Here is a 14,532-nt window from a genome sequence, read left to right on the forward strand (position 1 = left end):
TCCCCTTCCCTCACTCCTGCCACAGTACATGCAGAAGAAAGTCCTCCCTCGTTAAGCCCTAATCCCTTTGCTATAGCTTCTCTCCTTTAGTCCTACAACCTAATCTCAGTGGCCATAGAAAACATGTCCTCCCATATAGTGGTTTATATGGGACTTGTCCTTCCTGAGTCTTTCTTCTTCACGCCAAAAGTTCCCAATCTTTCCAGATCTTCTTAGTACATAGGTTTGAGCCTTCCCACTTCCCTGGGTTGCCTGCTTTGCTTTGCCAGTATCTGGTGAAATGTGACACCAAGAACAAAGATCTTGGTATGCCAGAGAAGAATCTTATCCTGGGCTCTTGACTTCTGTTAACCCATCTATCACTCTGGGGCCATCTGTATCAGGCTCCCACTGACTGAACTGGGACTAATGGTTGGCCTGTTTCTTTCACATGGCCATTGGACAAATGGCTTCAGCCCCCTCCACCCTGTGCTTCAACTGTTTGTTTTCTGGAGTCAATTGTAATACATTGAGTTTGCCCATCCAGACTTCTTTGTTTTTCCCTTTGTGTTTTCTTCATTGCAACAGCCAATTTAGGTTAACATATACATTGATTAGGTAGCCGATACATTTTGCCATCATTTTCATATAAACAGTTTCATATGCCTGAAAAATTGGGAGCTTAGGAATTGGAACATGCATAGAGACTCTTGGGGCTAAAAAGGAACATAGATGAGAAAGCTAAGCCCCAGAAAGACGTGAATAATCAGTGTCTCACAGTGAATTCGTAAAGTGTCTGAGATGCACATCCACGGCCTCAGACTTCTTCATTTTTAAGTGATGGACTTTTAATGCTTGTTTGATGACTTTCTTCCCTGGTACAATTTGGTTCATATCGCAGCTATCTGCATTTAACTTTCCTTGCCCAAACCTTGTTTTTAGTCATAACTCCTTACACTGAAATGACAACTACCTATCTCTTTTAGTGAGTTGAATCGTGCTTCCCCAAAAGATATGTTGAAGGCAAACCCTTGTTATCTGTGAACATGATAGTATTTGGAAATAGGATCTTTGCAGATGAAATCACATTAAAATGAGGTCATGCTGGATTAGGGTGGGCTCCAACCCAATGACTGGTGGTTCTTATAAGAAGAGAAACAGAGTTATAGAGGGAAGAATGCCACATGAGGACAGAGGCAGAGACTGGAGTGATGCATCTACAAGCCAAGAAATGCCAAGGATTGCTGACCACCACCAAAAGGTAGGAGAGGGGCATGGACCACACACTCCCTCAGTCTCTGGCAGGAACCAACCTAGCCAACACCCCTGACTTTGGACTTCTAGCTTCCAGAAGTCTGAAACAATATACTTCTGTTGTTGTAAGCCACCTAATTTGTGATGAATAAACTAGGAAACTAGTTTATTCCTCTATAAATGAATCCTGGTGTCCATAAACATCTTGGTGAAAAACAGTTCTCATCTGAGAAAAGGTCTTGATGGCAAGGACAAAGTACAAGAACTATTAAGTGTGATGGATGATTAATAGAACTCTCAAGGGTGGCTCCTGGGTAGTGGCTAGGAGGGCTCAGAAAGGAGGGGCTGGGAACCCCAAAAGTCCTTTCTGCACTGGCCCCTTTGAGCTGGGCCAGGCTGGAACTGGGTGGGGATGCACAGACCTTACCTTCTGTCTGTATTTGCTCACAGGCAGGGCCCAGGCGACCCAGGCGGCACTGGCACCTGCAGCTGGTGCCCTCAAGGATGGGCACCCCATTATTGAAGCAGGGCCCACATCGGCAGGCGTTGAATTCCATCAGATACTGGTCCAAGGCATGGCGCAGGTTCTGGCGCTTGGCCTCCAGAGGCCCCAGGCTTGTGTGCCGCAGCACCTCATGAATAGGCTGCATCTGTGGGCACAGAAAGAACACAGCGCCCCTCCCTGGGCTCTGTCTACTTTCCCAGAGCGCAAGAATGGAACATCAAGCTTCCGGAAGGCCTGATACATGCCAGGCCAGACACAGACACTCAACTTATCCCACCACCTTGGATCCTCACAGCCACTCTGTGACATAGGCACTAAACAAACTCCTCAGCTCCCAGCAGAAGAAAGGGAGGCTCAAAGTGTTTAAGTAACTGGCTCAGAAACACACAATTATTAAGAAATAATAATGTAGATCAGGTTTAGAGAGGGGCAGTTAAAAGTCCAAGACCACACAGCTAGGACGTGAGACACATTTACTTAGCTTTTACCATGTGACAGGCCTTTCCCCTATATCATCTCCCTTAATCCTCACAATAATTCTGGAGCAATGTGTACATTCCTCACGAGAATCACCCACTTAACTCTGAAACCTGTGCACTCCCAATCCCAAGTGAGCTTAGAAGTTATTTGTGCCAGCTCATCTGTCCCCTCTACCATGTTTAGGAAGCAGGAAAAGTGTGTTTTGATCATCAGTCTTCAATGAAGGAATTAATAAAACCCTTGACAGGTAGTGTTGTTGTCATTGCTGAGCAATTCCCCTAATGGTGTAACTGTGGCAGCTACATGTGGCTGGGTAGGGATTATTTACAACTGATGCAACCCATTCCAGGCATGACCATAGTTCAGGGTTTCTCAATCTTGGCACTATTGCGTATCAAGTTGGATAATTCTTTGTTGGCAGGAGTGGGCTGTCCTATGCATTGTAGGCTGTTTAGCAGAGTCCCTGGTCTCTACCCCCTACCTGCCAGCAGCCCCCTTCCAGTTGTGAAAACCAAAACTGTCTCCTGACATTGCCAAATATTCCTTGGGGGAAACAATTGCCTCAACTGAGAAGCAGTAGATGAAGCACAAGGAGCATTGAATCTGGAGCCAGAAAACCTGACTTCAAACCCCAGCTACCCTGCTTCCAATTGTGTGATCTTTGGCACATGACATACAGAGCCTCCTTCATCATCTGTAAAGGGAGAACAGTCATCGCACCTTCAGGATTATTGTGAGGATTAAGGGAGATGATATAGGGGAAAGGCCTGTCACATGGTAAAAGCTAAGTAAATGTGGCTCACTTTCCAGTTATGTGGCCTAACTGTCCTTGTCTAAGTCTAATCTTCATTATCTAGAAAATGGGAATAATACTTAATTTCCAGATTTCTTATGAGGATCTAAAGAAGTACTGAATGTGAGATACTACTGTACAAGGGACGAATGACAAAAAAATAAAGCACCATTTTTGTTAGTTGAATGTGATAATAGTAAAAACAACAACACTAACAACAAAAAACAAAACAAACAAGCAAAACCCCAAACTCTGTGTTTTTCAAATTGCATGTACATATGGTTATCCGCAGCATGCTTATAATGTTACACATTTTAATACACTCATAAAAGGAAGGAACTTCTCCAGATCTCTCATTTTAAGGAGAGGAACCTGAGGTCCCCCAAGGGGAAGTGATTTGCCAAGGTCACAGAGCAAGTCAGCAGTAGGACTGAGCCACATTACGGTAGTCTCACTTCTCTGGAAACAGAAATCAACTAAGGGCACCGGCAATAGCTTTGACTGAGTTCCTGGAAGTGTGTACAGAAAGACCTGTGGCAAACAGACTTTGGCCTGTGGTCAGGGGCTGCGGTTGAGGTCAGCAGGTAGGTAATATCAGGATTGGTAGGGCCCCCAGCCAAGGGGAGAAAACCACTTACTGGAAGTTCAGGGAATTCAGTCCCCTTGTTAGGAAGTCAGCGTAGAATAGTCTGCCCTTTTGGCCTGGTCAAAGATGACTCTTAGTTCCAGGGAAGGCCAGGACCATTAAGCACGCGGAGGTCTCTTTGACCTTCTAGTGGGGCTCAGCACCCAGTTCCCTACCTCAGATGTCTCCCTCCCAGGAACCACAGGAAGAGAGAAACCATTCCACAGGGTGGACTGGTGGACTTAAAGGAGGGGAGAGAGGTGGAGAAAAGGGGTCTTAGGATGTTAGAGCTTGAAAATGTATTGGCAGTGATCTTGTTTCTGTTTTGCAGATGAGAAAAAAGACTCAGAGGTCAAATGATACAATATAGCAACACAAAACAACACATAGTAATATATCACACAACACAACACAGCAAAATAACATAACACAAACGTAACATAACAGGACTCCTACATTCATGAACCTTAGGTTCGTGCTATAAATAAGCACTGCTGAACTCTGGGGGATATGCAAGTGAATAAGATGCTGTTTCTACTCTGAACATCAGGCTCCAAATAACCCTTACCTGGTCCCCTTGTCTGTAATCTCTCTCTTCTTCAAATCATCCTTTATTTCCCTGTGAGCATTCTCTTTTTAAAGCACAGTGCTAGCTGTGTTACTTCCCTGCTGTAAAGCCTGCCCGAGGCTTAATGCATCGAGTCCGAACTTCTCAGGGGGCAACATGAGTTGTGAAGAGACTGAGGATGTTAGTGTCAGTCAAACATGACTCGAGTTGGACTCTATCATTTGCCAACTTTGAGATATTGTGCTGAACCTGTTTCTTCAACTGACATTTACTAAGTAACTTCTGATCTCCTCAGTCTTGTGAAATATCTCTATGTGATAGAGCAGGAAACTGAGGCTCACTGAAGGAAGTAACTTGTCAAAGGTCACACGTTGAAAAAGCAGCTGAGCTCTGACCTAAATTATGTCTTTCCCCTCCCTCCCACCCAACCCTGCCAAAGCCTGAGCTCTTTTTTCCAAAAGACTGTAGTGGTCTTCTCCAAATGATGGCCCTCAGTCTTCCCAGGGAAGTTTTTCTCAAGGCAAACACCAAGTTCCTCTCTTGCCTGTGAAAGTTTGTATATTACTCCTGATATCAATTTCACAGTTTTTGCTCAAATCACTAATAGCTTGATGATATCAATTTTCAAACTCTATGTGAATTACAGTTGCATGAAAATGGTCTCTTACTTATTGAAGAAGAAATGAAATCAAGGTTAATCCATCTGACCTCTTTCTTCACAGAAACCAGGGTGCTAGAATAGACTTCCAGGTTTAACTATAGGTAACTATAGGTATATGTTTTAAGAGGAGGACTATATCCATATCTGGGATTTTAAATACATGTAGAAAAATAGAAAAGGGTAGGGAGAAAATGATGATCTTTTGCTTCAAAGTCTAAAATGCAGTCTTATTTTGAACGGACTACACCGCATATTGACAGAAGTAGTTTGGCAACTGCTAGAACAATTACTTCCTTTGTGATTAGAATAGAGTTTTCCATACTTTGTGAAGTTAAGCATTTCAGGCAGGGTTTCTCAACTTTGGCATTATTGACACTTGAGGCCAGATATTTCTTTGCTGTGGGGTCTGTTCTGTGCATGGAAGCACGTTTAGCAGCATCCCAGGCCTCTGCCTCCTGGATGCCAGTAACACCTCCTTTGCCCCACTGTGGGTGGTGACAAAAATATCAAAAACATCTCCAGACATTGCTAAATTTCCTCTGTGGAGCAAAACTGCCCCTAGTAGTTGAGAGACACTGCTTTAAGGGAGGTGCTAGGACAGAGAGAAGTGAGAACTGGGTATGAAGTCCAAAGGTCTGAAATTCAAGCATTGCCACCTCTGAGCTCTATGACCTCAAACATTTTCACTTGATTTTTCAGAGCCTGTTTCCTAAACTTTTTAATGGGAGGGAATAGTATCTATGCCTGAAGTTCCTGCAATGGGGAGATGAGATAACTTTGGAGCGTGGTAGCAAATTGCAGCCTGGGTCCAAGTCTAACCGACAGCTTATTTTTATATGGCCTTTGAGCTAAGAATGACCTTTATCTTTTTTTAAGAGATTTGATGAAGAAGAGAAAGAAGAAGAACTACTACTACTAATTTGTGTATCATAGACTGCATGGGTCCCACGAAGCCTAAAATATTTACTTTCTGACATTTTACAGAAAAAGTTTGCCACCCCCTAATGTAGCCCATGTGATTTTTAAAGTCTTTTATGTATAAATAAAAATCACGATTTGCCTAATGTGAACGCATGCTGAGGAACTTCTGGGATGAGCAGTGTAAAACTGGGCACTGACCAGATCGTCAGTTTCTGATCCCTGCTCTCCCGTGGCCCGGGTCTGAAGTCATGCACTCCCTGGAGTCAGGCACAAGCAAGGCCACTAGTTCAGTGTGCCGTTACATTTAATCTTGTTCTTTGATGGGCTCATAATAAGAAATATGAAATGATCTGGTCTGCTTCACTTTCATTCCTCATGGACGTAGAGTTTCTTCAGCTGCGAAAAGACTTACCTCAAAATCGATAACAACAGGATTATACTTTAATGACCTCCCCCAGGAACGGTATGTAATGGTGCTCCTGTTCTGTGCCAAGCCACCACTCCAGCCAGAACTGCCACCTCGCACCCGAGAAATGATGTCTTCCACAGCCATGGCCTTCCTGGCCCTTTCTGCCATCAAGAGGATAAACTGCATTAGCTCATTTCCCAAAAAGCCCAAGGACTGGTTGACAAATCCCACTAATGAGATTTGGAAGAAAGGTTACATGTTTTCTTTAGATGTTTACCATTCTTCTACTCTTCTTGGTTAGCTAGCAGGACAAGGCAGAAGGGAAGGACCAAGACTCAAGAAATAGTCCCATCCTCTGGGGTGGAGAAATACTATGAGGACAGCCTGGCCCACATGGGGGATAAGGGGGACAGGAAATGGGTGGTCATTCATTTATTCATTCATTTGCTAATTCATTCATATGTCAAATATTTACTCAGTACCTGCTATATGCGAAATAGGTTCAATCAAATATTATAGGTGCTATAGATGTTACTATAGGACTCAATGGGGGCACAGTGAAAGAAACTAGTCAGCTATACAGTAGGAGGTGTGGGAGGCAGTCAGAAAGAAAGGTGAGTTGTCTACAAAGGTAAGTGAGTATTTGCCAGGTAAATGAAGAGAGGACAGAAAGAGAGAGGAAACAATTTGACTTAAGGCCCGGAGTTACAGGTAACCTAACACAATGGGAACAGCTTGAACCTGTTTAATATCTATTCCACCCACTACATTATAAACTTCTTCATCATCCCTGTATCCTCTGTGTCTCCCACTTGGGGAAGAAAATCTCAATACCTGTTTGATGAATGGATGAGTAAATGAATACATGAACACCCAAACTGACTTGTTCAGGAAATGCCATAAAATATTCCTGTACAATCCCTCTCTAATAATTATTCTTTGTGCTTGGACTCGGTAACCATATTCTCTCTCAACAGCCTTATTTCCTTACTCTGAACTGTAATATGATGGGCCTTCATTTAAACAGCCCATTTTCCAGATGCCTTTCATTCTAGTTCTTACTTGGATCTTTGTCTAACACTTGAAGTCTAGAAGGGTGCCCCATATAAAGGTAAGTACTTCAAAGGTGATTTTAAACCCATGGTAGATTCAAAATAGAGCCACTGCGGGTCATTGGTTTGGGGTATTTAGCACCTATGCAGTCTGATCATTGAATAAAATGAAATCAATTGGGAAAAAACATAGCTTCCAAGTCCCAGTGTGTGTCCAAAGGAAAGCCTGGCTTCTCTTTTTGGGAGATCTATTGCTAAACACTTGCCAGTTTTGCCATCTCCAAATTTTTTACAATGGTCTCCTGATAAACCTCCATCAACATTTATTCCACCTTCATATTGAATGCCCAAGGAGCCTCCAAAACATGTCATGATATCTCTGCTGGTAATACCTGCAACAGGACACAGAGAAACACAAAATGCTCAGTTATTAAAAGACACTTGACACGGTACAACTATGTCACAGTAGTAAAAGTTAGCTTCATGTTTGGAGTCCAAAAGGCCTGGGTTGAAAGCCTGGTTCTTTAATCCAGTTTCAGTTTTCTCTTCTGCATGGTTCCAACCAACATAATTCTTGAAATGAGAAGAGATATGTGTTGCACATACTAGTTGGTAAAAAATGCTAGCACTCTTTCTTTTGACCATTCTTTATTGAGCCACCTTGAGGCAATAATTCTATCTCATCCATCTGCATTTGCCCCCATGCCTACCTCAGCGCCCGGCCCATGATGGGCACCATTACTCTGAACTTTTGAACATATTTGCCCCTACTATAAATGCCTCTCCTCCTCCCTTTCCATCATCTTTCCAAAGACTACTCTTCCACCCATCATCTTTCCAAAAGCTTTCATTCAAATGTCATTTACTCCATGAACCATTTTTGAATAATTCCCTCTTTTTTCAGAGCTACCAATATTCTCTGTGCCTGAGTGATTGTCTTCCTCACAATTCTTTTTGTCTAGGTCCTCCTTGCACCCCAGAGAGGCCAAAGTCTTGCTAGAAGATGAATGGATCACCATGGAAAGTTTACCTGCCCTTCAGACCCCATAAAGACTGTCAGGCCCACATTAGCCATATCTGTATTTGTCTACATCTGAGGACCCACTGAGGAACCTGACTTTTGCAGATGAGGAAAATAATTCTTAAAGCAGTAAAGCCACATTGCTATGTAAATAAATAGAGCTGGGTTTCCAATCCTAGGTCTGCTGGCAAGATAAAACTAGATAAATAGACTGGAGGGATATTGACCATGCTACAGAGTCCAGCCTTTTCGGTAGCTAAAGGAGTTTGTATTTTGAGACATCATTCCTTTAAACTACAACTATACAAAGTAATTATTTCCAGTCATACTGTTATTCTATCAACCATAAAGGAAAAATAATTTAGACCTGTCATTCAATTGAGCTAAAGATTAGATGCACTATTTTCAAGGGAGTATTGAGCATCAAAGTTTATGTGCCTGTGTCCCCATTAAACAGCAAACTCTATGAGGTCAAGGACTTGCATCTAATTCACCATTATCTTGCTAGCATAGCAATGTGGTGTGTGCCGTGTTCAGTAAGTACTTTCAGAATAAATGATTGATTAATTTTTAAAAAATGAGTAAATAAATGAATGCCCTGAGTCCTTTGGTAAGGGTTTCTGATGGAAGGAAACTTAGAAGTCATAAGTCCTAAATTCAAATTCCAGTCACTAACACCTTGTATGATCCTAGGAAAGGCCCATGATCCCAGTGGGCCTCTGTTTCCCATTTATGGAAAGAAGAGGTTGTCATCTCCAAGACCCCTTTCAGCTGCAGCCCTTTGTGACTCTTTGGATATCAGTTTCTGAGTCACTCCTGAGCTGAAAGTGCTTGTTGAAAGTGATGCTCTGAGCACCGGCACTCAACACTGAGCAAAGGGCTTCTTCTGCCATTTCCATTCAAACACTTTTAATTTTTAATGCATTACTAATTGGGGGAAGATTTAGCATATTTAATTGTTTTGATTAAAAAATGCTTCAATGGTGATAAACAAAAGTGGATGAAAAGAATTCACAGGTAGAAGCCAGAGTGATTATTTAGGTGGATGGTGGAGTGCTGTTGAATTAAAGCAACAGGACAGGCTGATTAATGGGGGCTGGAGGATGCCTGTGGTGTGATTATGCTCATAAAAGATGTGGCAACAGCCTGCCACGTGCTGCTGGGAGAAGAAAATTCCAGTCTGACTTGAAAAGCACGACTTGACTGCAGAGATTTGCCATCTAAGGACCCCAAAGTGGGTCCCAGCCAGCAAGGGGAGTCTGTGACTTACAAAGAATCATAGAACCTGAGATTCCAAGCACTCTGAGACACTTAGCTCATACTTTTCATTTATAGTGGAGATGCCTGAGGTTCATGAAGGTTAATTATATTGCCTAAGGCCATACAGTTAAGAAATGGTGAAGCTGAAATTCACGCTCAAGTCTGTCATGTTTAGAAGCCTGCGGTATTTTCACTAATCTCAGTTACTGCCTCAGACAAAAGAATTCTGCCATCTGAGAGGAAAATGTATTAAGCACCTACTGTGTACCATCTCCAGCATATTGCATATTGGGCAATGTAGACACCTTCAGAATATAACTAATGTGAATATGATGTAAATCTGCAAAGCTAAGGTCCTGCCCTTGAGAAGTCAGCAGGCTAGGGGCCATGTCTTAAATGAAGACCAATCTATATGCCGAGAGTTTTTTGTTTCAATATGCCAGGGCTAGAAAGGAGTCTCTGAGAGGCTGTAAGAGATGCCAAAATCAGAGCTGTCTACAGAGAGCCTGTGGGAAAATGACACTAACAAGTTGGGGTTGGGGCAGAGGAAGTCAAACCTGGTACCAAAATCCAGGAGTTGAAACTGGCATTGGAAGCCAGGACTCAGAACCAGAGACACAAACAGAAAGAGTTGGGGGTGGGGGTCTGAGGTGAAAGGAACGGAGAAAGGTCTGGAGCCATTGTAGAGAACTTGCCCAGATAGGTGTATAGTGTGGATAGACTGACTATATTCATGGAACCAGGCAATCCTCTGCCATTGCTCCATCCCATCCCATCAGCCTGCACTCCTTAGGCTTAATTTTGGACCAGATCAAACTGCAGTTTGTTTGGGGCTTTTGAACTCAGTGAGCTCTGGAGTTGATCAGTCCCAACCCAGGCTATACATTGAGATCATCTGGAGTGCTTTTGAAAAATATAGGTAACTAGGCCCAACCTCTATCAATTCTAATTGTATATTTCTATGAAATCAGGAATGGGGTTTTTGGACAAGTATCCCAGATGTTTCCTCTTCGTTGGATCTTGGATCAGATGTTGAGTACGGTGGTCCTACAGAGTATCTCCGGTGGCTTGCCACAGGACTCTGGCATCCTGTCTCAGTTGATGTTTTTGTCAATGCTTTGGATATGGACTTAGTAGCCAGTTTCATCATATCTACTCAGAATAAGAACTACAAGAAGCCAAGGATAATTCAGTTAAAGAAATAAGATCCAAAAAGCCCTCAAAAGGCTGGGTGGATACACTGACCAAGTGTATTAGTCCATTCTCATGTTGCTAATAAAGACATACCCAAGACTGGGTGATTTTATAAAAGAAAGAAGTTTAATTGACTCACAGTGCAGAATGACTGGGGAAGCCTCAGGAAACTCGCAATCATGGCAGAAGGGGAAGCAAACACGTCCTTCTTCACATGGCACCAAGAAGAGTGCCAAGAAAAGGGGGAAACCCCCTTATAAAAACATCAGAACTCATGAGAACCCATCCATTATCATGAGAACCATAAAAGGGTAACCACCCCCATGATTAAATTATCTCCCGCCAGGTTCCTCCCATGACACGTGGGGATTATGGGAACTGCAATGCAAGATGAGATTTGGGTGGGGACACAGTCAAACCATATTACCAAGCATAGCAAAATGAGACTGAATTGGGAAAACTTTAACATCCTACCCTACAGACAAAACACCAAATGAATAAGCACAGTAGCAAATAGACACAGCTTAGCAGGAGAACAAAAGAAAAGGCCTTAGAGTTTTAGATTACTCCCCGCTCAGTAGGGTAATGAAACCAGGGTACAAATTATAATTAGTAAAACGAAGGAGAAAATAATCTCACTCTCCTCTGCATAGGTTAGAGAAACTCAGAGCTGTGTGCAAAAACACTTTAAAAAAAAGAAATAAGAAAATATGATTTTCTTCACTGAACATTATCCAGCCTTTAAAAAGAAGGAAACCCTGCCATATGTGACAATACGACTGAACCTTGAGGACATACTGTTATGTGAAATAAGCCAGTCACAGAAGGATAAAGACTGCCTGATTCCACTTATATTAGATATACCAATAGTCAGATATATAGAATCAAAGGGTATCATGGTGGTTTCCAGGGGCTGAGGGCAAGAGGAAAGGTAGAATTACTAATACAACTATCTTGTATAATCTCAATTATACAAGATAAGATATGAGAGCAACATGTCCCTATAGTTAACAACACTGTATTGTACTGTTAAAATTGGCTAAGAGGGCAGATTTCATGATAAGTATTTTTACTAAAATAAAACTTAACAATAGGGAATTATCAGAGAAGAACAAGCATGAGGGTGAAGATGTTCAGAGCCACATCCTTTTGAAAATATTAGAGGTGACTAAGGATGTTTACCTGAAGAAAGGAAAAAAGATTTCTCTTTAAGAGAGACCAGTAGAACTGGATTAAACTCTCCAGAAAGTTGTCTTCAGGAAGAAGAATTAGGTTTATTTGTGTGGTTGCAAGGGCAAGAACTAGGACCCAAAGGCCAGAAGCTACAGGAAAGCAAGTTTAGGCTTAGCATAAGGTCGATCATCATCACAGTCAGAAGTCAAGCAGAGATGAGGTGTTCCAGCAGGCAGTGAGCTCTCACCATTGTAGGGGACAAAGCTGAGGCTGACTGTTTGCCTGTGAGGGTACAATAGGGTTTGAAGGGCAGAAAAGACCAGTGATCTTTTAAGGTGACCTCTAATGTCATGATCCTGAGACTTTAAGAACACAGCGGAACACTTTAAGAACATTTGAGACAACTTTGATAAGTACCTAATGACGTTTTACTGTGTTAGAGCTAGGTGAGAAATAAGGAGGACTCAGGAGAGTGCTTGACCTCTGTGAGTTGACAGTCAAGTGTGGGGAAATGGACAAGGAAACACACAATTATTGTAGTGTGGGGGGAGGACTCTGATACAGGGCAGCAGGGTCAGGGAAGGTGTCTGTGGGGGTCAGAAGAAGGAGCCAGAGACCAGTAGAACAAGTAGGGATTAGCCAGACAAAGCTAGGAGTATAATGGGAGATGAGGGAGACCCTGCAGAGGACTTGTTTCCTCAGCAGCAAGATTCTACTCAGAAAAGCCAATGTGACTTGAACTCCAGAGTGGAAAAGAGAGAGATGCCAATCAGATGAGATCCCTAAGGAAGTACAGAGGTAGTGGGAGGCTGGGTTGCTTCTCAGTCTAGTCTGGTCTCAAGGTGAGCTGTTTCTGTGGCTACTTGACAGGCTAGGAGCCCAAAGGATATGTGTCTGGCCACCATGTCTTCTACTTGTTTCCCACATGGTCTTGGCTGTGGTGCAGGTGGGAGAGCTCACACCTCCATGGAGCTGCTGCATGTCTACAGCTCTCAGGCAGAACCAGGCAGCTTGATTTCCAAGGTGCCAGAACACCGCAAGTCTGTCATTCCTCAGATTAAAAGCATTAGGTGGAAAACAGCAGGTGTAGTGCATTATTTATCTCTTTGCAAAAAACAAATACCATTCATGTTGCTATGATTTATCTGCTACATTGCTTTGCTATATCAGTTGCCCCCAAAGACAGCCTCAGAAGGGGAAAGAGAATCTAATAGTCTATTTTCTATCATCACATTGGAAAGATGATTGGAGTCTGTGGCTGGGCTAGTTGGGAGGTGTCAGCTAACTCACCTGTCCCCTTTGTGTTTCTGTTTATTCATGAAAAGTCACACGTCTTCCCAAACACCTGGAATAAAATGAGTACCCCGGTGCCTTTGCAGGTGCTAGAAAATCCCTTTATCTCTTTCACTGAGCTTCTCCCACTCAGCTCTAGACAGCCTTTTCTTAATCCCCAAGGGCCCTATATCTAAGCCCTCAGTGTATCCCTGTGCTTCTCTCCAGCATAGTATTTAGCTCACTCTAGTGATTGTCAATTTCTTGGTCTGTTCTTCCTATAAGACTATAAGCTTCTAAGTCATCTCTTAGGTTTGCAAATCTCTGCACAGAGCCTGGCATGTGCCAACCCCCCCAGGAGTGCTTGGGGATTGGCTGACTTTAGCCTACATAGACAATGCCTCTAAAACGTTTTAGGAGTCACAGATCTTTCTTTAATTGAAGATGCAAATCACAGCTTTGTAATATCTCATGCTAGATTAATATCTCATGCTATATTTTATAAAGCATGCTCAGCTGCATTATCTCACTGGAAACTCTCAACAGTATTCTGGGACAAGGGGGATTTACCCATCTTACAGGCTCACTAGGATTGGAAAAAGCAGGAGTTGTGGTGGTTAAGAGTGTAACCTCTGGGGTCAGAGTTCTACCATTCACCTTCTGTGTTAGTGACTTGAGTAACTCATTTAATGATTTTCTGCCTCATACTCCCAATCTTTAAAACGGGAATGAAAATAGTTTCTATAAGTGAATTCCTAAAAAGTGTCTGGCACAATTAGGTGTTCAATAAATACTAGCTTTTATTGTTAGGTAACTTGCCAAAGTCACTCAAGACTAACAGGCCCAAGAATCAGGTCTTGAAGCAAGATATGCCAGACTCAAACACAATGGATGCTCCATTTCATCATACTAGTGTTATTCTGCAGAGGAACATTCATCATGCGTGGTGAGTAGCCCATGGTAGTCCTGAAAGGAGCCTTCCAAACCCCTCATTCCCTGACTACCTCATTCTGCAAAGAAACTCAGAGAAAGGAAGCTAGGCAGAAGAAGGAGGCAGTGTTGAGACTGCAGTCCCATGTCTTCGTCCTACTTGATAAGGGCTCTTCAGAGGCTGTGATTCTTCTACATGATTTCAGCCATCACAAGAGACAGCATAGCTGAAGGCCAGATTCTGAAACAGAGACTGCCTGAGCTGGAATTCCATCCCTGCCCAATGACCATGTGGGCAAATTGTTTAACCTCTCTTGCCTCAGTTTTCCCATCTGTACGATGGGGAGTTTAATACTGTCTACCTCCTAGGGTTGTTGTGAGTGTCGAATGAGTTAATCCATGCCATGTAATGTGCTCAGGACAGTGCCTGGTTCA

The 14,532-nt window shown here is 42.8% G+C and overlaps 1 protein-coding gene across 1 annotated transcript in view; it reads right to left on the reverse strand.

The window, feature by feature from the left end:
* Nucleotides 1-14,532, reverse strand: part of LOC105495133 (complement C8 alpha chain) — a 63,098-nt gene that overhangs the window by 3,947 nt on the left and 44,619 nt on the right. Inside the window, exons 8-10 of the mRNA XM_011764364.2 lie at nucleotides 7,514-7,639; nucleotides 6,199-6,356; nucleotides 1,661-1,883 (exon numbers count right to left, since the gene is read on the reverse strand). Coding sequence (XP_011762666.2) covers nucleotides 1,661-1,883; nucleotides 6,199-6,356; nucleotides 7,514-7,639 — 507 coding nt within the window. The remainder of the gene's footprint in view (nucleotides 1-1,660; nucleotides 1,884-6,198; nucleotides 6,357-7,513; nucleotides 7,640-14,532) is intronic.

The sequence above is a fragment of the Macaca nemestrina genome, chromosome 1 (genome assembly GCF_043159975.1).
Source record: "Macaca nemestrina isolate mMacNem1 chromosome 1, mMacNem.hap1, whole genome shotgun sequence".
Taxonomy (NCBI): Eukaryota; Metazoa; Chordata; class Mammalia; order Primates; family Cercopithecidae; genus Macaca; species Macaca nemestrina.